A 26,028-nucleotide genomic window follows, 5' to 3' on the forward strand; every position below is an offset into this window, starting at 1 on the left:
CTTTAAAAGCACAGCTATCCTCGATAGGAATAGTAGTTCATTTAGCCAAGGTGGAAATAAGCTCCTTCCACCTTAGGGACCGTCTGCCAAGAGTCCCTAATAGCGTTGGCTATAGGGTACATATTCTTGAAAACGGGAGGAGAGAATGGAATACCTGGTGTCTCCCATTCCTTAGGAATAATCTCTGAAGCTCTCTTAGGAACAGGAAAAAAAAGAAGGGATTTCTAGATATCTGTCCAACTTACTCAATTTGAACCACAGTCGTCCTGAGTCACCAAAACCTCCCTCAATAACAGGCAGAGGTGTTCAAGTTTAAACCTGAAGGAAACCACTTCTGAATCCGTCAGTGGTAAGACACTTCCTGAGTCAGAAAGTTCACCTTTGGATAGGACCTCCATACCCTCCAATTCAGAGCCCTGGGAGGGTACATCTGAGATCGCCATCAAAGCATCAGAAGCTGTATTAACCACGTGGGTTTCCTTCCTTCTGCGTTTGCCTTGAAATACGGGAAAGGCAGACAACGCATCTGAAAGTGTAGATGACATAACTGCAGCTATGTCCTTTAGTGTGATCACAGCAGAAGCTGCAGAGGTAATTGGCTCCGCTTGAGCGGGCGTTAATGGCTGTGACGCTTGGGGAGAAAGTTGCAGCATACTCTGTATCTCATCAGTAGAACCCTGAGAAGCATCTGCTTTTGTCAAACTTTTATCAAAGAAAATTTGCTCTCTAAACTGTAATGCCCTCTCAGTGCATGAGGGACAAAAAGTAACAGGAGGTTCCACATTGGCATTCAAACACATGGAACATGGAACGTTCTGAAGATCTTCCATGATAACAAATAAGCAAAGGCAAATTTTGGTTGTGGTTCCTTTAAAAAAAATTAACCTGTTGTACTTAAGACAAAAATATGAGAACAGCTTAATATGACTGTTGTCAATATCTCCTGAAAACAGAGCATAACTGTGCCTTTAAAATATAAAACTACACAATTTTTCTGCACCAACACTCTAACAGGTAGTCCTGAAACAGAGCGTAACTGTATCTTTAAAATATAAAATTACACAATTTTATAGCAACTTTGACAGTTCATGAAATAATAAATGACAAAAAAACAGTGCACCTCTTCGCCTCAACAGCTCTGCTGAGGAGCCTACCTGCCCCCACGGTACACCGACCACGTCTACCCGTTCTGCAGAATGCCTAAGACCGCATGCTTTAACCTTCAACCATGCGGTCTTCGCAAACACCGGAGTCTCAAGCTTATTGCGTATCAGATGTCGGGATCCTTTAGAAAAAACAACTGCGAGGTTACTCAGCGCGCGAACGTTAAGCCCCGCCCTTCGTGGGCGGCAAAGGAAACCCCGTCTGAACCTGGATAAACCAAGTGAAAAAAACAAATGCCGGTCAAGATATACAATTTTTCTGCTCCTAAACGGAACCCCAGTAAAACACACTGCCTACACCGGAGTACAGTACCAAAACTCTGAAATTCAATGTCCCCAGCGTCTCGCCCACAGCACCACCAATATAGGGCTATTAGTTCAGGAAGAGCCCATATCAAGATACGGTCTGACATGACACTTGACAACGAAAGTCACAGAGTAATGAGGGAAAACCCTTAATAAACGTTTATGACCCCTCTTGTCAGAAAGTAAAATATACAGTCTTTTCTGAGTTAATTTATGTCCCAGAGAAATAAACTGCACATACCTCAATGCTGAGTGACAGCATGACAAGTCCCACAGGATCAAGAGGTCTGCTTCCTCCTGTCGTTCTGTGGAGACATACAGGGCCTTAGTTAACATCTGCTAAGACCATCATCAGAAGGGCAGCACTCAGTATGGGAGGCGCAGTGAGCCTTTTTCCCACCTGTTCCCATTGCTTTAAAGCCACCTGTAGCTCTACTCTAGAGGCTGACAAGGAATACGGCTACACCCTATAATAAAATAGCACTCACTGGTACCATTTTAAAAATAAACTCTTGATTGAAGAATCTAAACACACACATCACTTTACCTCTCCCTATCACTAACACAGGCAAAGAGAATGACTGGGGTGGGAGGGAAGGGAGGAGCTATATATACAGCTCAGCTGTGGTGCTCTTTACCTCCTCCTGCTGACCAGGAGGCGATATCCCACAAGGATGAAATCCGTGGACTCATCGTACCTTTAAAAAGAAAAAGTGTTTTAATATAATTTGCTGATATTAATCGAGTGTAAAAAAAAAAAAAAAAAAAAAAAAAAAAAAAAAAAAAAAAAGTGATGTTTTCCAGTTCATGAACAGTAAAAATTATTGACACACTCTCTAAAATGTGGGTGTGTCACTGTATCCAATCACATGCTGCATTATCAGCCCAATAAAAGGAACATTACACTAATAGTATAAATTTTATCTTCTATGCAGCAATTAGTCACAGAATTACAAAAGAAAGGTTTTAGAATCAGTAACACTATCATTTTATCACAATTTACACCATTTTTTAAATCAAAAGACTCCATTTCCTGTCTTTTATTGTGACCAGCTAAGAATAGATATAAACACCTTGTGCTCTGAACTAACCAATCATGTTGAATGCTGCCGGCTCAGTTACTGCACTTAAAGGGACAGTAAACACCTTGTAATCACAAGACATTTCTGAGCAGCTGCTATAAAACATCAATCAAGTCTAAATGTTTTTAAAACAAACAAACAAAAATCCTTTTTACTGCAGTTCGTTTTTAATAGGCAATTATTTCTCGTAACTGAGCAGGTGCATTTCAAGTTCTGAGAATTAGAAAACCCTCAATTTTCAGAGCTAAATTACATGAAAAGGGGGCAAAAAGAAATAATGAAAGTATATTGCAAAGTTGGTTTACGACTCATACCTAAACATTTTATATGAAAATGTTAGTGTTTAAAGGGGGATCGTAAACACTGACATTTTTAAATAAAAGTGCACAATTAAACTTTGCAATGCAATCTCATTTATTTCACTGCTTTTCCTGAAATTTAACTCTAAAAATGGTATCTTCCCCTCCCCATAGCGAGGCTGAAGTGCATCAGCTGAATGCAGAGAACACACACACTTCAACATGCTGCACAGTGATTGGTTTATATAAGCAGGAGCCCGTTTACATCTCTCCTTAATTGTTTTGACTTTGTGGGCAGATTAAATATTCCATTCAATTCTGTGCAGGTGGACAAACAATAACTTTATTGTAACATAAAATGTACATACAATTAAAAGCTCAGTAAATTTACCTTAAGTCTCCGAATCTGAATATCTGAGAATTTCCGCACCCCGTTATTGGAGGGCACCAACCGGTTATAAAGAGCCTATAGCATAAAAAAAAATGAAGTAATATTATTGTGGGGTTTTTTTAGCAAAAAATGACAATCCCTGCACACCTGAAAAGAAAGATTAATCGGTCAAAATCCTTTGTTGTTTTAAATCTCGAAAAGCAAATGTTAACTTATTTACAGTGAGCAACTATATAAACACTAATCTTGTTTAATGAAAACTTTTTTTTTTTGGTCCTCAATAAGTCTCATAATAGCAGAAGGGCATCTGTTAGCATCTTCCCTGCGTCACTTATTGCACAGGATACAATCAAGTAGTAATTAAAGTTGTGTGTAGGAGGCATAATACTTTTGTGCAGGGCACAGCCAATCAGGAGTAACTCACACATCTTGCATGGATTAAATACAGTTACCCTTGAGAATCTATGAAATAATAAAAACTCTTTCAGACTACAGCAAATTAAGTGAATCTTTAACCCATTAGCATTTAGCACAAGCACACAGCAGGACCAACACAATATTTAGTGACAATAATACAAATAAATTATAACAACTATTATTTTACAAAATAAATAAAAATAATTCAAGGTGTTGCCTGCAGACTAATAAGTAACTTACCTTGTCAGACTGCGTCAGTTCGTGAAAGATACGCGCATCAATAGCAGCCGCCACCAGGTTGTTTGCCGCAGTGATGGCGTGGATGTCTCCGGTAAGATGCAGATTGAACTACAAAAGGATAAATTAGATGTGTTAGCCAGCGGTTAACATGCATCTCCAAAAATAAATGACCGTGTCTGCTTATTTCTGTTTGTGCCAAAGTGCACTTGTGCTACAAAATCTCACTACATTCCGTGCGGAAAAAATAAAAAAGGAAATTTATTCTTACCTGATAAATTTGTTTCTTTTACGATATGACGAGTCCACGGATTTCATCCTTACTTATAGGATTATGCATCCTGGTCAGCAGAAGGCAAAGAGCACCACAGCAGAGCTGTATATATAGCTCCTCCCTTCCCTCCCACTCCAGTCATTCGACCGAAGTTAGGAAGAGAAAGGAAAAGCCAAGGTGCAGAGGTGACTGAAGTTTAATAAAAATAAAGACCTGTCTTATAAAAACAGGACGGGCCGTGGACTCATCGTATCGTAAAAGAAACAAAATTTATCAGGTAAGAATAAATGTCCTTTTCTTTTACAAGATACGATGAGCCCACGGATTTCATCCTTACTTGTGGGATACAATACCAAAGCTATAAGACACGGATGAAACGGGAGGGACAAGACAGGAACCTAAACGGAAGGCACCACTGCTCAAAAAACTTTCCTCCCAAAAACAGCCTCAGACGAGGCAAAAGGATCGAATTCGCAAAATTCGGAAAAAGAGTGACGAGACGACCAAGTTGCAGCTTTGCAAATCTGTTCAACAGAAGCATCATTTTTGAATGCCCATGAGGAAGCCACAGCCCTAGTGGAATGAGCCGTAATTCGTTCAAGAGGCTGCTGTCCAGCAGTCTCATATGCAAAACAGATGATACTCTTCAGCCAAAATGAGACAGAGGTAGCCGTAGCTTTCTGACCCTTACGCTTCCCAGAAAACATAATAAACAAGGAAGATGATAAAAACGAAATCCTTAGTTGCCTGTAAGTAAAACTTTAAAGCACGGACCACGTCCAAAGTATGTAACAGGGGCTCCTTCTTAGGAGGAGGATTAGAACACAAGGAAGGAACAAGTTCCTGATTAATATTCTTATTAGAAAAAACCTTAGGAAGAAAACCAGGTTTGGTACATAACACCACCTTATCGGAATGAAAAATAAGATAAGGAGAATCACATTGTAAAGCCGAAAGCTCAGAAACTCTGTGAGCAGAAGAAATAGCAATCAAAAATAAAACTTTCCAAGATAATAACTTAATATCTATGGAATGCATAGGTTCAAACGGAACCCCTTGACGAACATCAAGAACTAAATTCAAACTCCAAGGAGGAGCAATTGGTCTGATTCTAGTCAGAGCCTGACAAAAAGATAGAACATCTGGAACTTCTGCCATGCGCTTGAGTAGCAAAATAGACAAAGCAGAATCTGTCCCTTTAAGGAACTAGCTGAAAACCCTTTCTCCAATCCTTCTTGGAGAAAAGACAAAAACCTGGGAATCCTAACCCTACTCCATGAGTAGCCCCTGGATTCGCACCAATAAAGATATTTATGCCATATCTTATGGAAAAACTTTCTAGGAACATGCTTACGTACCTGAAACAAGGTAACAATGGCCGAATCAAAAAACCCTCGCTTGGATAAATTTAAAGTGAATGTAAATTTTGATGTTTAAGTGCCCGGTTTTTAAAACTTTGATTAAAAACAGGGGCACTTTAATTCATCAAAATTTACATTTCACTCCTGTTGTGACAAAAAACTTACCTTTTAAACTTCACAGCAGCTGCTGCTTCCTCCGGTCTCACAAGCCATTTCTGATGTCAGAAATGATTGATAGGTCATCCTCCAATCACAGCTTCCCCCCCGGGGGATTCAGTGTCTGATTCACTGCTGTGATTGGAGGAAGCCAGATACCTCATTTTAGACCCAGGAAGAGGCTTTGAAACAGGTGGAGGAAGCTGGAGCTGCTGTGAAGATTAAAAAGTAAGTTTATTTTCACAACAGGAGTGAAATGAAAATATTGATGAATTAAAGTGCCTCTGTTTTTAATCAAAGTTTTAAAAACCGGGCACTTTAGCATCAAAATTTACATTCACTTTAAGCATTCAATCTCCAAGCTGAAAGTTGCAGAGAAACTAGATTTGGCAACCCAAGTCCTGCGAGGCCACGCAGGAGCGATGAGAATCACCAAAGCCCTCTCCTGTTGACTCGAGCAATCACCCGGGTAAGGAGAGCAAATGGAGGGAACACATAATCTAGGCTAAAGACCAAGGTAATGCCAAGGCATCTATCAACTCGGACTGGGGATCCCTGGCCCGGGACCCATATCTCGGAAGCTTGGCATTCAGACGAGACGCCATAAGATCAAACTCCGGCCTGCCCCATCTGAGAATTCAGGTTGGCAAATACCTCCGGATGAAGTTCCCATTCTCCCAGACGAAATGTCCGTCTGCTCAGAAAATCCGCCTCCCAGTTTTCCACACCTGGAAGTAGATCGCCGACAGAAAAACAAGAGTGAGCCTCCGCCCACTGAATTATCATGACTACTTCTGTCATCGCTAAGGAACTCCTTGCTCCTCCCTGATGATTGATGTAAGCTACAGTCGTAATGTTGTCCGTCCGGAATCTGATGTACTTGGCCGCAGCGAACTGAGACCAAACCTGAAGAGCATTGAATATTGCTCTCAACTCTAGGATATTGATGGAAAGTAGAGACTCTGTTCGAGTCCATACACCCTGAGCCCTCAAAGAGTTCCAGACTGTTGGCATCCGTTGTCACTATCACCCATGAGGGTCTGCGGAAGCATGTCCCCTGGGATAGATGATCCAGTGACAACCACCATAGAAGAGAGTCCCTTGCTCTCTGGTCTAGATTTATCGGAGGAGACAATTTTGTATAGTCTCCAATCCACTGACTGAGCATGGTTATTTGCAAAGGCCAGAGATGAAACCGAGCAAAAGCAATGATGTCCATTGCCGCTACCATCAATCCAATTACCTCCATGCACTGAGCCACTGACGGCTGAGGAGTTGTCTGAAAAACTCTGAATGTGTTCAGAATCGTTAATTTACTGACCTCTGTCAAAAAGATTGTCATGGACAGAGTCGATTAGAGGTCCCAAGAAAGGAACCCTTGTCTCTTCTATATTTACCTTCCTCAGGAAGGATAGAACAAAGTCTGTATGAGACTTTGCTATCTGATAAGACGACGCCTGGATCAGAAGATCATCCAGATAAGGCACCTGCCCCGCGGCCTTAGAACCGCCAGCCGAGACCCCAGAACCCTTTGAAACTTCTGGGTGCCGTGACCAAACCGAAAGTAAGAGTCACAAACAGAAAATGTACATCTGTGGATAAGAACATGAAGATATGCATCCTTTAGATCCACGGTAGACATAAATTGACCCTCCTGGATCAATGGAAGAATGGTACGAATAGTTTCCATCTTGAAAGATAGACCTCTGAGACACTTGTTTAGACTTGAGATCTAAGATAGGTCTGAAAATTCCCTCTGTTGTGGGAACTACAAACAGATTTGAATACAACCCCTGTCCCTGCTCCTGAATTGGAATGGGACAAATTACTCTCATGGAGGATGGGTCTCTTACACAGCGTAAGAACACCTCTCTCAATCTTCTACAGACAATCGAGAAAGAAGAAACCTTCCTCTGGGAGGAGAATTTCCGAATTCCAGCTTGTATCCCTGAGACACTATCTCCAATACCCAGGGATCCAGACATTCCATATCCAAGCCTGGCCTGGGTGAAGAAAGACAGTCTGCCCTTCCTGCTGACTTGCCCTTGTTCCATGACAGATGTGGTCTCCAGGTAGATATGGCTTGCAAATAGACACCTTCCTGTTTAGAAGAAGAGGAAGGAGGGTTTCCCTTAAAATTTCGAAAGGCACGAAAATTACTCTGTCGACCCCTCTGATTGGATTTTTTTATCCTGAGGGAGGGAATGACCCTTACCTCCTGTGATGTCAGAAATAATCCCCTGCAGGTTAGGCCCAAACAGTGCCCTCCCCTGTAAGGAATAGATGACACATCCGCAGACCAAGATTGCAACCATAAGGCTCTGCGCGCTAAGATGGAAAATCCTGAACTCTTAGCCGCCGTAACAAAGGAATTACCCAATTTAAGAGCTTTAATTCTGTCCTGTATCTCTCCAAAGAAGTCTCAGACATAAGAGATTCTTCCAGGGCATCGAACTAATAAGCAGCCGCAGTCGTAACCGTGACAATGCAGGCCGCCGGTTGTAAAGGCAACCCCTGAACATAAAAACTTTTTAAGGAGACCCTCTAATTTCCCTAGGGTCCTTGAAGGCACAATTATCTTCAAAAGGGATAGTAGTTTGTTTAGCCAAGGTGGAAATAGCTCCTTCCACCTTAGGAACCATCTGCCAAGAATCCCTGATAGCATCCGCTATAGGATACATTTCCCTGAAAACGGGAGGAGGGGGGAATGGAAAACCTGGTGAAGGGGAAAACCAGCTGCTGCTGGATTCAAACTCCCCACCCTCCGATTGCTAGGTGGCTTAGCTATCCAACGGACTACTAGCTTGCTGCCATAAAAGGAGAAGTTCAGAAAAAAGAAAAGCAATGTTTTAAGATAATGAACACAAAAAAAAAAACCATTACTGTCACTTTAAATTCACTTATTTCTGTGCCAGAAATATCCAAGTAGCATGTTAACCTTGCTGGTAATAGACATTGCAATTAACACTAAAGCAACCATGCCTTGTGCACGCCATCCATAAGAAAATTGCAAGGGATCACAGAGCACCCCATGTGGGCCAAAATAACTTTATGCTATGTGTGCACTTGTTCCATTTTAAGCACAAAGTTGCATCATACATTAAACAGCTAAAATGCATCAAAGAAAAGGAACCCCACAAAAAACGGTACTATCACTTTAAATGCAAAAATAACATAATTTCATTGTATTTTTAGTTCATTCAAGACGTAATGGATGAATTAACATATAAACATCCAGAATACCTTGAACAAAATCAACCCATCAAAACGCTACTGTCTCTTTAAACGTGTAAAAAAATACCTCACATTTGTAACTTAACAGTAGACAAGGAAGCATATGGTGTAGGGCTTCTTATACAACTAGATGTGTAACTAAAAGTCGGGTGATACTGTGCGCTTAAATAGGAAACCAAACCGTGCATTATCATAATAATATAAATTGCTACAGTTGTTCCTCCTAGATGGCTAACGTAAGGAAGTTAAAAGTCTGACTCCTTTACCACTCTGCCACTGTTCCTGTCTTAACCACAGACAGCAGACAACGCACCCCTGCAAATTAACTGAATATGCACGAACAAGCCTCTGCTGAATTAACCGCAGCAAATGAGCCTCCTTCACTGTATATGTAGTGCTTTTCACAACGTTAGCCGGGACTGAGGTACCAAAAGGCGCGCAAACTGTCCTTAGTGCGACAAAGCGTAGCCTTGCTCCGCCCATCGTGGGCGTATTAAGCTGTAACTCCCGGGCGGCTAGTAAGTAAAATGGAGCCGTCGGAAAGACCTACGCACCAAGGCTCCGCCAATTGTGGGCGAGCGGTGCTGGAACTCCCGGGCAGCAAAAAAGTAAAATTGAGCCGTCCCCATAGTGAGCGTATAAAGCCTTCATGCAACCGCTCCTTCAGATAAACATTAAAAACGGTTATCGGGAGAGGAGAGTAATGCTAGCAGGTGTGCTAGAACACAATAAAGCAACTCTGTAGATTTCCACAGAAATAAAGCTAGACATCGTCCGGACTGCAAACTGTATTAAAAAACTGCTTTTTAGACAGTAAAATAAAGCTGTTTGTTTTCCAGCCCCAGCCATTAAAAAAGTACTCTCCCAAGAAGAGACCACAGTATTAGCACAATAAGGGCCTTTCTTAGTCACAGCCCTTGACATGTGTGTATGAACTGTAGTGCTTACTTTGTTCTGAGAGGATGCGTCCCCAGAAATAAGAAAGTTAGCACTTACCTGGAACGCTGTGCGACAGCATGGCAGTCCAGCAGGTGTTCATCTCCCTCCCATAGCCCTGTGGACAAAGATCAGCCTGAGTTAAAAGTGCTTAGGCTATCTAGATTAGGGCAGCAAATATGTATAGGAGGCGCAGTGAGAATTTTGTCCCACCAGTTCCTATTGCTTTAAAGCCACCAAATGCCCTACTGTAGAGACTGATCTGGTCTAGGCTACACCCTAGCACAAAGTAGCACTCAGTGGCACTACTTTAAAAATAATAAACTCTTGATTGAAGATTCTAAACTAACACCTCACTTTACCTCTTCCTATCACTAACACAGGAGAATGACTGGACTGGGAGGGAAGGGAGGAGCTATATATAGCAGCTCTGCTGTGGTGCTCTTTGCCTCCTCCTGCTGACCAGAAGGCGATATCCCACAAATAAGGATGAAATCCGTGGACTCATCATATCTTGTAAAAGAAAACAAGATCCAAAAAGACCAACAGCTTTGACCCGTAAAGACCGAAGAGTAGAATAACCAGATTTATCAAATAAGGAGCTGCACTGGAATTTTTGTAATATAAATGTAAACACTGAATTAGATGAACCCAATTTTTTTTTTATGATTCAGATAGAGCTTGTAATTTAAAACTTTCTAAATTTCCTCTATTATCAAATGTTCTTTCTTTTGGTATCTTTTATTAAAAATCTATGGCCTAGATTTAGAGTTTTGTTGGTAAAGAGCCGCGTAGCCAACGCCGCATTTTTTCCCAACGCACCCTTAAGACAACGCTGGTATTTAGAGTTGTCTGAAGGGCTGCGTTAGGCTCCAAAAAGGGTGCATTGAGCCTAATGTACCGCCACTTCAACCCTCAATACCAGCGTTGCTTACGGTAGCGGTAAGCAGCTAAAACGTGCTCGGGCACGATTCCCCCATAGGAAACAATGGGGAAGTTTGGGATGAAAAAAACCTAACACCTGCAAAAAAGCAGCGTTCAGCTCCCAACGCAGCCCCATTGTTTCCTATGGGGAAACACTTTCTAAGTCTACACCTAACACCCTAACATGAACCCCGAGTCTAAACATCCCTAACCTTACACTTATTAACCTCTAATCTGCCGCCCCCGCTATCGCTGACACCTGCATTATATTATTAACCCCTAATATTCCATACTCCAATATGCTCCATACACCGCCGCAACCTACATTATACCTATGTACCCCTAATCTGCTGCCCCTAACATCCCGACCCCTATATTATATTTATTAACCCCTAATCTGCCCCCCCCAAACGTCGCCACTACCTTACCTACACTTATTAACCCCAAATCTGCCGACCGAACCTCGCCACAACTCTAATAAATGTATTAACCCCTAAATCTAAGTCTAACCCTAACCCTAACTCCCCCCTAAGTTAAATATAATTTTAATCTAACGAAATAAATTAAATCTTATTAACTTAAGTATTCCTATTTAAAACTACTTACCTGTAAAATAAACCCTAATATAGCTACAATATAACGAATAATTATATTGTAGCTATTTTAGGATTTATATTTATTTTACAGGCAACTTTGTATTTATTTTAACTAGGTACAATAGCTATTAAATAGTTATTAACTATTTAATAGCTACCTAGTTAAAATAATTACAAAATTACCTGTAAAATAAATCCTAACCTAAGTTACAATTAAATCTAACACTACACTATCAATAGATAAATTAAATAAATTAACTACAATTACCTACAATTAAATAAACTAAACTAAACTACAAAAAAAAAACACACTAAATTACAAAAAATAAAAAAAAGATTACAAGAATATTAGGCTAATTACACCTACTCTAAGCCCCCTAATAAAATAAAAAAGCCCCCCAAAATAATAAAGGTCCCTACCCTATTCTAAATGAAAAAGTAACCAGCTCTTTTACCAGACCTTAAAAGGGCTTTTTGCGGGGCATGCCCCAAAGTAATCAGCTCTTTTGCCTGTAAAAAAAAAACCACAATACCCCCCCCCCCAACATTACAACCCACCACCCACATACCCCTACTCTAACCCAAACCCCCCTTAAATAAACCTAACACTACCCCCCTGAAGATCTCCCTACCTTGAGTCGTGTTCACCCAGCCGGGCACCGATGGACCAAAAGAGGACATCCGGAGCGGCAGAAGTCTTCATCCTATCCAGGCAGAAGAGGACATCGGGACCGGCAGACATCTTCATCCAAGCGGCATCTTCTATCTTCATCCATCCGGAGCGGAGCCATCTTCTTCCAGCCGACGCGGATCCATCCTTCTTCCCTGACGCCTACTCGCCGAATGAAGGTTCCTTTAAATGACGTCATCCAAGATGGCGTCCCTCGAATTCCGATTGGCTGATAGGATTCTATCAGCCTATCGGAATTAAGGTAGGAAAAATCTGATTGGCTGATTGAATCAGCCAATCAGATTCAAGTTCAATCGGATTGGCTGATTCAATCAGATTTTTCCTACCTTAATTCCGATTGGCTGATAGAATCCTATCAGCCAATCGGAATTCGAGGGACGCCATCTTGGATGACGTAATTTAAAGGAACCTTCATTCGGCGAGTAGGCGTCGGGGAAGAAGGATGGATCCGCGTCGGCTAGAAGATGGTTCCGCTTCGGATGGATGAAGATAGAAGATGCCGCTTGGATGAAGATGTCTGCCAGTCCGGATGTCCTCTTCTGCCCGGATAGGATGAAGACCTAATTTAGTGTTTGTTTTTGTAATTTAGTTTAGTTTATTTAATTGTAGGTACTTGTAGTTAATTTATTTAATTTATTTATAGTGTAGTGTTAGGTGTATTTGTAACTTAGGTTAGGATTTATTTTACAGGTAATTTTGTAATTATTTTAACTAGGTAACTATTAAATAGTTAATAACTATTTAATAGCTATTGTACCTAGTTAAAATAAATACAAAGTTGCCTGTAAAATAAAAATAAACCCTAAAATAGCTACAATATAATTATTCGTTATAGTGTAGCTATATTAGGGTTTATTTTACAGGTAAGTATTTAGCTTTAAATAGGAATACATTAGTTAATAATATTTAATTAATTTCGTTAGATTAAAATTATATTTAAGTTAGGGGGGGTTAGGGTTAGACTTAGCTTTAGGGGTTAATACATTTATCATAGTAGCGGGGAGGTCCGGTCGGCAGATTAGGGGTTAATAAGTGTAGGTAGGTAGCGGCGACATGGGGGGGGCAGATTAGGGGTTAATAAATATTATGTAGGTGTCGGCGATGTTAGGGGCAGCAGATTAGGGGTTCATAGGGATAATGTAGGTGGCGGCGGTGTGCGGTCAAAAGATTAGGGGTTAAAAATATTTATTATAGTGGCGGCGATGTGGGGGGGCCTCGGTTTAGGGGTACATAGGTAGTTTATGGGTGTTAGTGTACTTTATAGCACAGTAGTTAAGAGCTTTATAAACCGGCGTTAGCCCAGAAAGCTCTTAACTACTGACTTTTTTCTGCGGCTGGAGTCTTGTCGGTAGAGGGTCTACCGCTCACTTCAGCCAAGACTCTAAATACCAGCGTTAGGCAGATCCCATTGAAAAGATAGGATACGCAATTGGCGTAAGGGGATCTGCGGTATGGAAAAGTGGCGGCTTGAAAGTGAGCATTAGACCCATTCCTGCCTGGCTCTAAATACCAGCGGCTGGCCAAAACCAGCGTTAGGACCCCTTAACGCTGCTTTTGACGGCTAACGCAGAACTCTAAATCTAGGCGTATGTTTCTAGAGGTGGTAATGAAAAACAATGAGGAGGGATTCAAGAATGCCTGTGATAAGCGAATTAACGCCTAGCATAAGGCTGTCCTACGTACTAATTAATACCTGGGATAAGCATAAGGCTGTACTACATACTAATTACTGCCTGGGATAAGCATAAGGCTATCCTACGTACTAATTAATGCCTGTGATAAGAATAAGGCTATCCTACGTACTAATTAATGCCTGGGAAAAGAATAAGACTATCCTACGTACTAATTAATGCCTGGGATAAGCATAAGGCTATCCTACATACTAATTAATGCCTACGTACTAATTAATGCCTGGGATAAGCATAAGGCTATTCTACATACTAATTAATGTCTGGGATAAGCATAAAGCTAGCCTACATACTAATTAATGCCTGGGATAAGCATAAGGCTATCCTACTTACTAATTAATGCCTGGGATAAGCATGAGACTATCCTACGTACTAATTAATGTCTGGGATAAGCATAAAGCTAGCCTACATACTAATTAATGCCTGGGATAAGCATAAGGCTATCCTACGTACTAATTAATGCCTGGGATAAGCATGAGACTATCCTACGTACTAATTAATGTCTGGGATAAGCATAAAGCTAGCCTACATACTAATTAATGCCTGGGATAAGCATAAGGCTATCCTACGTACTAATTAATGTCTGGGATAAGCATAAAGCTAGCCTACATACTAATTAATGCCTGGGATAAGCATAAGGCTATCCTACGTACTAATTAATGCCTGGGATAAGCATGAGACTATCCTACGTACTAATTAATGTCTGGGATAAGCATAAAGCTAGCCTACATACTAATTAATGCCTGGGATAAGCATAAGGCTATCCTACGTACTAATTAATGCCTGGGATAAGCATGAGACTATCCTACGTACTAATTAATGCCTGGGATAAGCATAAGGCTATCCTACGTACTAATTAATGCCTGGGATAAGAATAAGGCTATCCTACGTACTAATTAATGTCTGGGATAAGCATAAAGCTAGCCTACATACTAATACATACACTAATGTTCAGCACATTTTACGATAACACAATTACGCTTTGTATTCTGCACTTATAAGTATGAATTAGTAAGCGTTTCTGCACATCCAGTGTACTTAAGATTTACGCTGTGCATATTTAATAAGATTTATCCCTGTGTTATTTACATACAAATTTTAAGTTTTGATAAAATAAGATTTGTTATGCACTTTAACAATACAATTTTTTTCCTGTGTATATTTGTGTGAATGGTTCAATTATTCGCTTTGTATGATTTCTAAATTACGATTTCCATTGTGCAATGTATGTATCTAATTCCCATATGAAAATGCAGTATACGCCCCTTAGAAAGACACCCTGTTTTCAGGGTAAAAGTGGCTTAAGATAATTCCACCAGGTAAATAGAAACACTGGCAGCATCTTATAGAATCTCTCCAGCCCAGATAGCTTTAGGTAAATCAGCCACATCAGTATCATAAAGCAAGGCTGATTTACAGCACTTATTATACAAAACCTGCCTGGTCTTTTGTTTTAAATATTTCTAAGTAAATTTGTGCAAAACCCCTCATTCCTGTACCGATTCCTCTAAAGCAGCAAGTTCATCACATTTCCTACAGCGGAACGTCGTAAGCAACCTAATTACTTACCTCCTCCATGGGGATAACCTGCGAATAACCCCCTCCAGCTGCTCCTCCTGACAAATAAGAAACAAACACAATCAATAAATCAGAACCATCGGACTTACGGGCTCTAAGGCTTTTTCTAATTAAAACAAAGTGTATAATCAGATGGATAATTTGGTACCTGGAGAATTAAAAGCGATAGAAAAGGTCAGAATTGAAATGTGCATTTTAGTTTAGAATAGAAGCATTTTTACAATATACGTACATTAGCAAACATTCTAAAATATATTACCTCCCCCCAGCAGCATACGCACATATGCCGTTAGTGCCTGTGCACCAGAATTTAAGCTCAGAGAGCTGGTGCTGTGTCTGAAGATTTAATGTGTGTTATACAAGTTACTGCTGACTCTGAGAAGCTGTGGTGCACAGCCCTCACAGCATATGCGCGTATGCCGCTGAATAACAGTAATAACATTTACTACAAGCATTTTACTAATGAAGTAACTATAAAACTGATGCTATTTACGACTAAAATGCACCCTTACATTTCAAATTTGACCTTTAAACAATTTATTCTACACTGCGAATATCACAGAACCAGCAAAACTATATAGAAAAAAATGATACCTCAAGTTTCTAAACCCAGAAACATTTATACACAATTTATTTAGTGATGGTAAATTCAAGACCAGGCATGTACAGTATGTAATAGTGAATATTAAAGGGGCAGTGTACTGTAAAATTATTGTTTTCACTCATTAAGGCCACAACCTATTTAAATAGGCCGACAATACAGAAAGAGCAGACATCTTTATCTTATCTCTCTATATAAACAAAGGCCTTCTTAATACTTACAGATACAGATTGAAAATGAACATTTTAGTACATGTCTCTGTCCAATCACTAACTAGACTGTTGCTAACTCTTCTTTACAGAATACAGCAGTATTCATATCATCAGTATAGGTGGCAAGTGGCAAAAACAGGTATTTCAAATGACACAATTAATGTAAAGGAGCTATTTGTAAACAGCTCAGTGCATTTCAGTAGGCAAAAAAGTCCCTTTAATGTAAGTATGTGTTGCCTGAATTATATTCATGATTAATTTAAACTTTCTTTTCAGGTAAACCTCTGTGCTACACACATTAACATCCACCAGTGTGTAGTCTGGAATAAACAAGAGCTCTTCCTCTGCTCTAGAGCACGACTCCGCTCACAGAACCATTATATGTACAGATTTTCTCCTGTGTGTATAAACAGCAATAAACAGATAAGCAATACAGTTTTGTTAAAGGTGTAAAACTTCTTCATGCCGGGGGGCAAGTACTTAGATCGCAAAGTTCTAATGTAAAAACACTTGCTGGAAAATTGAAATCACATGATTGTCAATGTGATCACGTGATTTCAAGGCCGGGATCAGATCGTGTGGGACTGCCTACGCTGCTAAGCTCACGCCCCCCAGTCCGATTTTTCATTAACTAAAAGGAGGAGGCTGCAATACGCCATATAAGGTAGGACGTTCCATGGCGTCAAAAAAAAATATCTCTAGAGATAGACTGCTTACTGGTTGATAAGGACAACGCCCACAGCTCTATTTGTACAAGTCAATGATTTTTAAACCCGTCTTTAGGTCTCCTCAACAGGACAGGTTTTCTGGATTACCTTGGATGAGAACAGGTAAAATAACCGTGTTTACTAATCAGCTGATTATTTCACCTGTGCTCCAGTTCAGACATCCTCAAGATCTGGCCTGTTAGGGAGGCTGAGGACAGGTTGGAAAACCAGTGATATAAATGGACATCCCACAAGCATAAAAATAAAAAGTAGCTTTACTCTGCACAGCATCTGTTCTGGAGCAGAGTATATGTTTTTGTGTTAAACCCAAATGCAGGAGTTTAATGCATAGTTCCGTTTACAAGAAGAGCGTTTCATTATTATTACTGTGCAATATACAGCAAGTTCTTATGTCATAAGCGTATAACAGCTGTAGGGACTCTTGCAGCCAATCAGGTTTGCTGGATCGCACGGTGCGTTCTGTGCTTCCCAGATAAACTAGAGACGTTTATGTAAGATGAGTATTGTAAAGCCCACTCGCTCACACCTCAGTAACGTATAGGAATAGTTTTTCCTTTTTAATTCTTCAGACCACACTGTGTCCGACCATCTCTGACCACACAGGCAAAGGCTTTAAAAGGGACATGAAACACAAAAATGCGGTTTCATGATTCAAACAGAGCATACTTGTATTATCCAATTTGCTTATTTCTCTTGGTGTCTTTTGTTGAAAATCACACCTAAGTAGGTTCAGAAGCTGGGAGGTAGCTGCTGATTGGTGGCTGCACATATATACCTAGTCATTGGCTTGCCAATGTGTTCAGCTAGCTCCCAGTAGTGCATTACTGTTCGTTCAATAAAGGATACCAAGAGAATGAAGTTTGATAATAGAAGTAAACTGGAACGTTATTTAAAATGATAGGTTCTGTCAATCATGAAAGAACAATTGTAGGTTTCATGTCCCTTTAACTTGGCCTATTACACAGACTAATGATGAAAAACGCTGCTGTAGACAATTTTTTGCTAAACTAAAGGTCTTAAAAATACATTAAATTAATTCTATTAAATACAATAAATTTAAACTGTGAGGAAGTAACTACACCTAGAATATTGTCTCAAGTGCATTACTAACCCCCTGTGTTACTTGCCTTTAATTCCGAATGTTGGCCCCTGGGAGGGCTGTCTGACACACGCAAAGACATTAAGTTTAAGGTGAGCGCCCAGCGCCTGCACCAGCCCAATGGTGGTCGTACTTTTCCCTTCTCCGAGGGGCGTTGGCGTTATTCTGCAAATTTAAACATTTGTCATTAATTAAAGAATTTGCTGCAGTGAGTCTAAAAAGGGACTTAAAACCCAAATGTTGAAGCACCTGAAACTGATGCAGCATAGCTGTAAAAAGCTGAAAATCACCTGAAAATCTCTATTAAATAAATTTATCAGGTAAGCACACATTTCTTTTTTTTTAATTTCTTGACACTGAGTCCACGGATAATCTAATTACTATTGGGAATATCACTCCTACCCAGCAGGAGGCGGCAAAGAGCACCACAGCAAAGCTAAATATCACCTCCCTTCCTTCCCACCCCAGTCAGTCGACTGAAGTAAAAGGAAAGAAAGGAAGCAACAAGGTGCAGAGGTGCCTGAGGTTTATAACATAACAAAAAAAAAAACCCTTTCTTAAAAAAACAGGGCGGGCCGTGGACTCACCGTGTCAAGAAATAAATAAATTTATCAGGTAAGCATAAATTTAGTTTTCTTTCTAATGACACGGTGAGTCAACGATCATCTAATTACTATTGGGAATTAGTACCCAAGCTAGAGGAAACAGATAAGGGAGGGACAAGACAGGGAACCTAAACTGCTTGAAGAACCTTTCTCCCAAAGGAAGTCTTAGCCGAGGCAAAAGTATCAAATGTATAGAATTTGAAAAAAGTGTGTAGAGATGACCAAGTTACAGCCTTGCAAATCTGTTCCACAGAAGCTTTGTTTCTGAATGCCCAGGAAGAGGAAACAGACCTCGTAGGATGAGTCGTCACTCTCTCAGAAGTGTCCAGCAGTTTCATTGGCCAAGCAAACGATACTCTTAAGCCACAAGGAAAGAGAAGTAGCCGTAGCTTTCTGCCCCTTACGTTTCCCAGAGAAAACCCACAAACAGAGCAGACGACTGGCAAAAATCCTTAGTCGCCTGTAAATAGAATTTCAAAGCACGCACCACGTCTAGGTTGTACAGCAGACGTTCCTTATGAGAAGAAGGGTTAGGACATAAAGAAGGAACAACAATCTCCTGATTAATGTTCCGATCTGAAACCACTTTAGGGAGAAACCCTAACTTAGTACGTAAAACAACTTATCCGAATGAAAAATAAAAAGGTAAGGAGACTCATACTGTAATGCCGAGAGCTCTGAAACTCTACGAGCAGATGAAATAGCAACAAGAAACAAAACCTTCCAAGATAACAATTTAATATCTAAGGAATGCATAGGCTCAAACGGAGCCTGCTGAAGAACTTTAAGAACAAGGTTAAGACTCCAGGGAGGAGTAACCGGCTTAAACACAGGCCTGATCCTGACCAAGGCCTGACAGAACGATTGCACGTCTGGTACATTCGCCAGACGTTTATGTAACAAAATAGACAAGACAGATATTTGACCCTTTAAGGAACTTGCCGATAAACCCTTCTCCAAAACCCTCTTGGAGAAAAGGCAAAATTCTAGGAAGAACTCTACTCCAAGAGTATACTCTTGACTCAAACCAATGCAGATATTTACACCATATCTTATGGTAAATCTTTCTAGTCACAAGCTTACGAGCCTGAATCATGGTCACAATGACCGACCACGCTTAGATAAAATTAAGCGTTCAATCTCCAAGCAGTCAGCTTCAGAGAAACTAGATTTGTATGAAGGAAGGGCCCTTGAAGTAGAAGGTCCTTCCCCAATGGAAGTCTCCAAGGTGGAAGAGATGACATCTCCACTAGGTCTGCATAACAGATCCTGCGAGGCCACGCCGGTGCAAAGAGGATCACCGACGCCCTCTCCTGTTTGGATTTGAGCAATGACCCGAGGAAGGAGAGCGAACAGGGGAAATAGGTATGCAAGACTGAAATTCCAAGGTACCGCCAGAGAGTCTATCAGTACAGCCTGAGGATCCCTTGACCTCGACCCGTACCTCGGGAGCTTGACATTCTGCCGAGATGCCATGAGATCCAGTTCCGGCTATCCCCATTTGAGAATCAAGCTGGAAAACACTTCCGGATGGAGTTCCCACTCCCCGGGTGAAAGGTCTGTGTGCTCAGAAAATCCGCTTCCCAATTGTCCACTCCTGGAATGTGGATCACAGACAGAGAGTAGTTGTGGGTCTCTGCCCATTGAATAATCTTGGCTACCTCTGTTGTCATGACCAAGAACTCAGAGTTCCCCCCTGATGGTTGATGTAAGCCACTGAAGTTATGTTGTCCGACTGGAACCTGATAAACCGGCTCGAAGCCAACTGAGGCCAGGTCAGGAGAGCATTGAAGATTGCTCTCAGCTATGATTATGGGTAGAACCAACTTCTTCTGAGTCCAAGTCCAAGTCCCCTGAGCCTTTAGAGAGCCCCAGACTGCTCTACATCCCAACAGGCTGGCGCCCGTTGTCACAATAATCCCAGGTGGGTCTGTGGATGCAGGTTCCCTTTGGACAACCACCAAAGAAGAGAATCCCTTGTATCCTGATGCAGATGTAATCGAGGAGACAGATCCGCATAATCTCTGTTCCACTGCCTGAGCATGCAGAACTGCAGAGGTCTAAGGTGGAAACGGGTAAACGGAATGATGTCCATGGCAGCTACCATCAGACCAATTACCTCCAAACATTGAGCCACTGATGGCCGAGGAACGGACTGAAGCGTCAGACAAGAATCGAAAATCTTTGATTTTCTGACTTCTGTCAGAAAAAATTTCATTGATAGGGAATCTATTATGGTTCCCAAGAAAACTACCCTTGTAGTTGGAATTAAGGAACTCCTTCCCAAATTCACCTTCCATCCGTGAGATCGCAGGAAGGATAAAAGCATCTCCGTGTGGGAGTTTGCTTGTTGAAAGGATGGTGCCTTAACCAGGATATCATCCAGTTAAGGCGCCACTGCAATGCCCCGCAACCAGAGCACCGCCAACAGGGATCCTAGAACCTTTGGAAAAATTCTGGGAGCTGTGGCAAGGCCGAAGAGCCACAAACTGGAAGTGTTTGTCTACGAATGCGAAACCTGTGATGATCCCTGTGAATGTGAACATGTAGGTACGCGTCCTTAAAATCTACCGTTGTCATAAATTGACCCTCTTGAACCAAGGCAAGAATGGAACAAATAGTTTCCATCTTGAAGGATGATACTCTGAGGAATTTGTTTAGACTTTTGAGATCTAAAAGTGGGCTGAAAGTTCCCTTTTTCTTGGGAACCACGAACATATTGGAGTAAAATCCCAGACCTTGTTCCTGCATTAGAAAAGGAACAATCACTACCTGGTCGGAAAGGACCCGAACACAGTGTAAGAACGCCTCTCTTTTTATCTGGTCTACAGATATCTTGAAAGCAGAAACCTGCCCCTGGGAGGAAAGGTCTTGAACTCTAGTTTGTATCCCTGGGACACGATGTCCACTGCCCAGGGATCCTGAACATCCCGAACCCAAGCCTGAGAGAAGAAAGAAAGTCTGCCCCCCACAAGATCCGGTCCCGGATCGGGGGCAGACCCTTCATGCTGACTTTGAGTCATTAGCAGGTTTCTTAGATTGCTTTCCCTTGTTCTAAGACTGGTTAGGTCTCCAGGAATGCTTGGACTGTTCCTGATTGGTAGAAGGAGAGGAGGGCTTACCCTTGAAGTTTCGAAAGGAACGAAAATTACTCCGACGTCCCTTCTGCTTATTAATCTTATCCTGAGGGAGGAAATTACCCTTTCCTCCCGTAATGTCAGAAATAATTTCCGCCAATCCCGGACCAAACAAGGTCTTACCCTTGTAAGGGATCGCCAAAAACTTAAGACGACACATCCGCAGACCAGGATTTCAACCATAAGGCGCTGCGGGCCAGTACGGCAAGCCCAGAAATTTTTGCTCCCAGATTGATAACCTGTAGGAAAGCATCCATAATAAAATAATTACACACCGCAGGTTGCCATGGTGTAAATACATCTTTTTGAGCAACCCATCCAACTTCGTATCCATAGGATCTTTAAAAGAACAGCTATCCTCTATGGGAACAGTGGTTCTCTTAGCTAAGGTCGAAATTGCCCCTTCCACCTTGGGGACCGTCTGGCAAGACACCTTGATAGAGTCAGCAATAGGAAACATCTTCTTAAAAATAGGGGATGGAGAAAAAGGGATACCTGGTCTCTCCCATTCCCTAGCAATAATTTCTTTAGCCCGATCTGTTACGGGAAAAACCTCCACCATGGAAGGTACATACTTTGTGAAGTTTACTAGACTTATTAGGGTCAGTAGTGTCGGAGTCGTCCAAGGTAGCCAAAACCACCTTAAGCAGTAAACGGAGGTGTTCCTTTTTAAACCTGAAGGGATATAACTTCAGCAGTCTGAGATTTCACCTTCAGATGCTACCGAAGTAACCTCCTCCTCAGATTTTTGGGAGGGAACATTCGGAATAGCCGCGACCGTGTCAGAAACCTTACGCACTGATTCTTTACATTTCCTCTTGCGCTTTCCCTGCAGCATGGGAAATGCAGACAACGCATCAGATACCGCAGAAGACATGAGGGAAGCAATGTCTTGCAAGGTCACTCCAGACGGAGCTTGAGAGAAAGTGCAGGGCACTGTATGTGTGGACGATAGTATTTGGGACACCTGAGGAGAAAGCTGCGGCATATCTTGAACATTGTCAGAAGACTCCTGAACAGCATCCTTCCTAGACAATGTTGGCTCAGAATCAAAAAGTCTATCCCTATAATTTAATGTTCTCTCAATACATGAGGAACAAAAAGGGATTGATGGTTCAACATTAGCATCCAAACAAAGTACATGTAACATCTTGCAAAGCCTCCTGGTCCATCTTTACCCAGAATTAAAAATAAAAGCACTACATTTTTAATCACAAGATCACACAAAAAAAGATACTGTTTCTTCAAACATAAAAAAGGAAACTGCTTTATTTTTACAGCAAAAACTTTAGTCTACTGTTGTAGCAAAAATACTTTAATAACCCCGGACAGCCTCTACACCTCAGCTAGCTCTTGCTGAGGTGCCTACCTGCCCTGCTGGAAAAACTGGAGCCAATAGATCTCAGATGGATTCCGGACTCAAACCTGAGTGTTGTACACAAGGTCTGTCACTTGTAAGACACAGGACTGTAACCACAGTGAAATGTCTCCCCTCCGTACACAGGAAGAGAAGAAAAGAGCGAAAAGGAAAATTTCAGCGCGTCAGCTAGCTCCGCCCATCGTGAGTGTAATGAACTAATCTCCCGGTCGGTATGATTACACCGAGGTAAAATAAACAAAAAAACGCCGGGAGCAAGTAATAACAACCACAAATAAAAACTGAGCCCATCTCCTCGTCCCCAGTGCATGCACCACTGCATAAATAAGCCCATTAACTCGCTATGAGCCATATTCAGTGTCCCATTAAAATGAATAGTAAAGTGCCAAATAGTAAAGCCCCAAAATATCAGATGTAGACCCAACTCTACAAACTCCTGTTTGTGTAATAGATCTTTCTGCTTTCTCCGCCCCTTTCAGTGGGTGTTCTAGCCTAGCCTTATTACATTGCTAAACTGGGAGCTTCTAAATAAGTTTGTAAACTGTTTTATACTGGATTTTAATATCAATATCTGTGCATATTCTTCTTTATAGTAGTGTCTATTACATGCAGTTATATGAATATTGGTGTATACTGTCCCTTTAAGAGCAGAGGTAAGCAGGATACAGCAAGCAACCGAGCAGAGGTAAGCAGGCTATAGTACGCACCCGAGCAGAGGTAAGCAGGCTATAGTACGCACCCGAGCAGAGGTAAGCAGGCTATAGTACGCACCCGAGCAGAGGTAAGCAGGCTATAGTACGCACCCGAGCAGAGGTAAGCAGGCTATAGTACGCACCCGAGCAGAGGTAAGCAGGCTATAGTACGCACCCAAGCAGAGGTAAGCAGGCTATAGTACGCACCCAAGCAGAGGTAAGCAGGCTATAGTACGCACCCGAGCAGAGGTAAGCAGGCTATAGTACGCACCCGAGCAGAGGTAAGCAGGCTATAGTACGCACACAAGCAGAGGTAAGCAGGCTATAGTACGCACACAAGCAGAGGTAAGCAGGCTATAGTACGCACACAAGCAGAGGTAAGCAGGCTATAGTACGCACACAAGCAGAGGTAAGCAGGCTATATAGTACGCACACAAGCAGGCTATAGTACGCACCCGAGCAGAGGTAAGCAGGCTATAGTACGCACCCGAGCAGAGGTAAGCAGGCTATAGTACGCACCCAAGCAGAGGTAAGCAGGCTATAGTACGCACCCGAGCAGAGGTAAGCAGGCTATAGTACGCACCCGAGCAGAGGTAAGCAGGCTATAGTACGCACCCGAGCAGAGGTAAGCAGGCTATAGTACGCACCCGAGCAGAGGTAAGCAGGCTATAGTACGCACCCAATCAGAGGTAAGCAGGCTATAGTACGCACACAATCAGAGGTAAGCAGGCTATAGTACGCACACAAGCAGAGGTAAGCAGGCTATAGTACGCACACAAGCAGAGGTAAGCAGGCTATAGTACGCACACAAGCAGAGGTAAGCAGGCTATAGTACGCACACAAGCAGAGGTAAGCAGGCTATAGTACGCACACAAGCAGAGGTAAGCAGGCAATAGTACGCACACAAGCAGAGGTAAGCAGGCAATAGTACGCACACAAGCAGAGGTAAGCAGGCAATAGTACGCACACAAGCAGAGGTAAGCAGGCTATAGTACCCACCCAAGCAGAGGTAAGCAGGCTATAGTACGCACCCAAGCAGAGGTAAGCAGGCTATAGTACGCACCCAAGCAGAGGTAAGCAGGCTATAGTACCCACACAAGCAGAGGTAAGCAGGCTATAGTACCCACACAAGCAGAGGTAAGCAGGCTATAGTACGCACACAAGCAGAGGTAAGCAGGCTATAGTACGCACACAAGCAGAGGTAAGCAGGCTATAGTACGCACACAAGCAGAGGTAAGCAGGCTATAGTACGCACACAAGCAGAGGTAAGCAGGCTATAGTACGCACACAAGCAGAGGTAAGCAGGCTATAGTATGCACACAAGCAGAGGTAAGCAGGCAATAGTACGCACACAAGCAGAGGTAAGCAGGCTATAGTAAGCGCACAAGTAGAGGTAAGCAGGCTATAGTACGCACACAAGCAGAGGTAAGCAGGCTATAGTACGCACACAAGCAGAGCAGCAGGATATAGGACGCACACAAGCAGAGGTAAGCAGGCTATAGGACGCACACGAGCAGAGGTAAGCAGGCTATAGGACGCACACAAGCAGAGGTAAGCAGGCTATAGGACGCACACGAGCAGAGGTAAGCAGGCTATAGTATGTACACAAGCAAAGGTAAGCAGGCTATAGTATGCACACAAGCAGAAGTAAGCAGGCTATAGTATGCAAACAAGCAGAGGTAAGCAGGCTATAGTATGCACACAAGCAGAGGTAAGCAGGCTATAGTATGCACATGAGCAGAGGTAAGCAGGATATAGTAAGCATATGAGATGTAAGCAGGATATAGGACGCACACGAGCAGAGGTAAGCAGGATATAGTAAGCATATGAGATGTAAGCAGGATATAGGACGCACACGAGCAGAGGTAAGCAGGATATAGTAAGCATATGAGATGTAAGCAGGATATAGGACGCACACGGGCAGATGTAAGCAGGATATAGTAAGCATACAAGCAGATGTAAGCAGGCTATAGTAAGCACACGAGCAGAGGTAAGCAGGATATAGTAAGCACACAAGTTTGTCTTTATACCCAGTTACTACAACGTATTTCCCGTCCTGCTGTTCCCGCAGCCGTTGGATAGTTGATAGCAGCACCTTGGCTTTTGTCTGGCCGTACAGTTCTACCTCACCAGACAGTAAACCAATCTCTTCAGCCACCTTGGAAATCTGTTTAGGTACGCAGGAGCGAGAGATCTCTATGTCACTGGAAAACAGGAGGTAAATAAAAGGGTCACTAAATAAT

The 26,028-nt window shown here is 42.0% G+C and overlaps 1 protein-coding gene across 2 annotated transcripts in view; it reads right to left on the bottom strand.

Annotated features, from left to right (window-relative positions):
- MTHFD1 (methylenetetrahydrofolate dehydrogenase, cyclohydrolase and formyltetrahydrofolate synthetase 1) overlaps window positions 1-26,028 on the bottom strand; it is a 178,968-nt gene that overhangs the window by 82,984 nt on the left and 69,956 nt on the right. For both annotated transcript variants that reach the window (XM_053697279.1, XM_053697280.1), the window contains exons 11-15: window positions 25,816-25,989; window positions 18,002-18,138; window positions 15,325-15,371; window positions 3,899-4,006; window positions 3,242-3,316 (exon numbers count right to left, since the gene is read on the bottom strand). In XM_053697279.1, the coding sequence (XP_053553254.1) occupies window positions 3,242-3,316; window positions 3,899-4,006; window positions 15,325-15,371; window positions 18,002-18,138; window positions 25,816-25,989 (541 nt within the window). The remainder of the gene's footprint in view (window positions 1-3,241; window positions 3,317-3,898; window positions 4,007-15,324; window positions 15,372-18,001; window positions 18,139-25,815; window positions 25,990-26,028) is intronic.

Source organism: Bombina bombina, chromosome 1, assembly GCF_027579735.1.
Source record: "Bombina bombina isolate aBomBom1 chromosome 1, aBomBom1.pri, whole genome shotgun sequence".
NCBI classification, from domain to species: domain Eukaryota; kingdom Metazoa; phylum Chordata; class Amphibia; order Anura; family Bombinatoridae; genus Bombina; species Bombina bombina.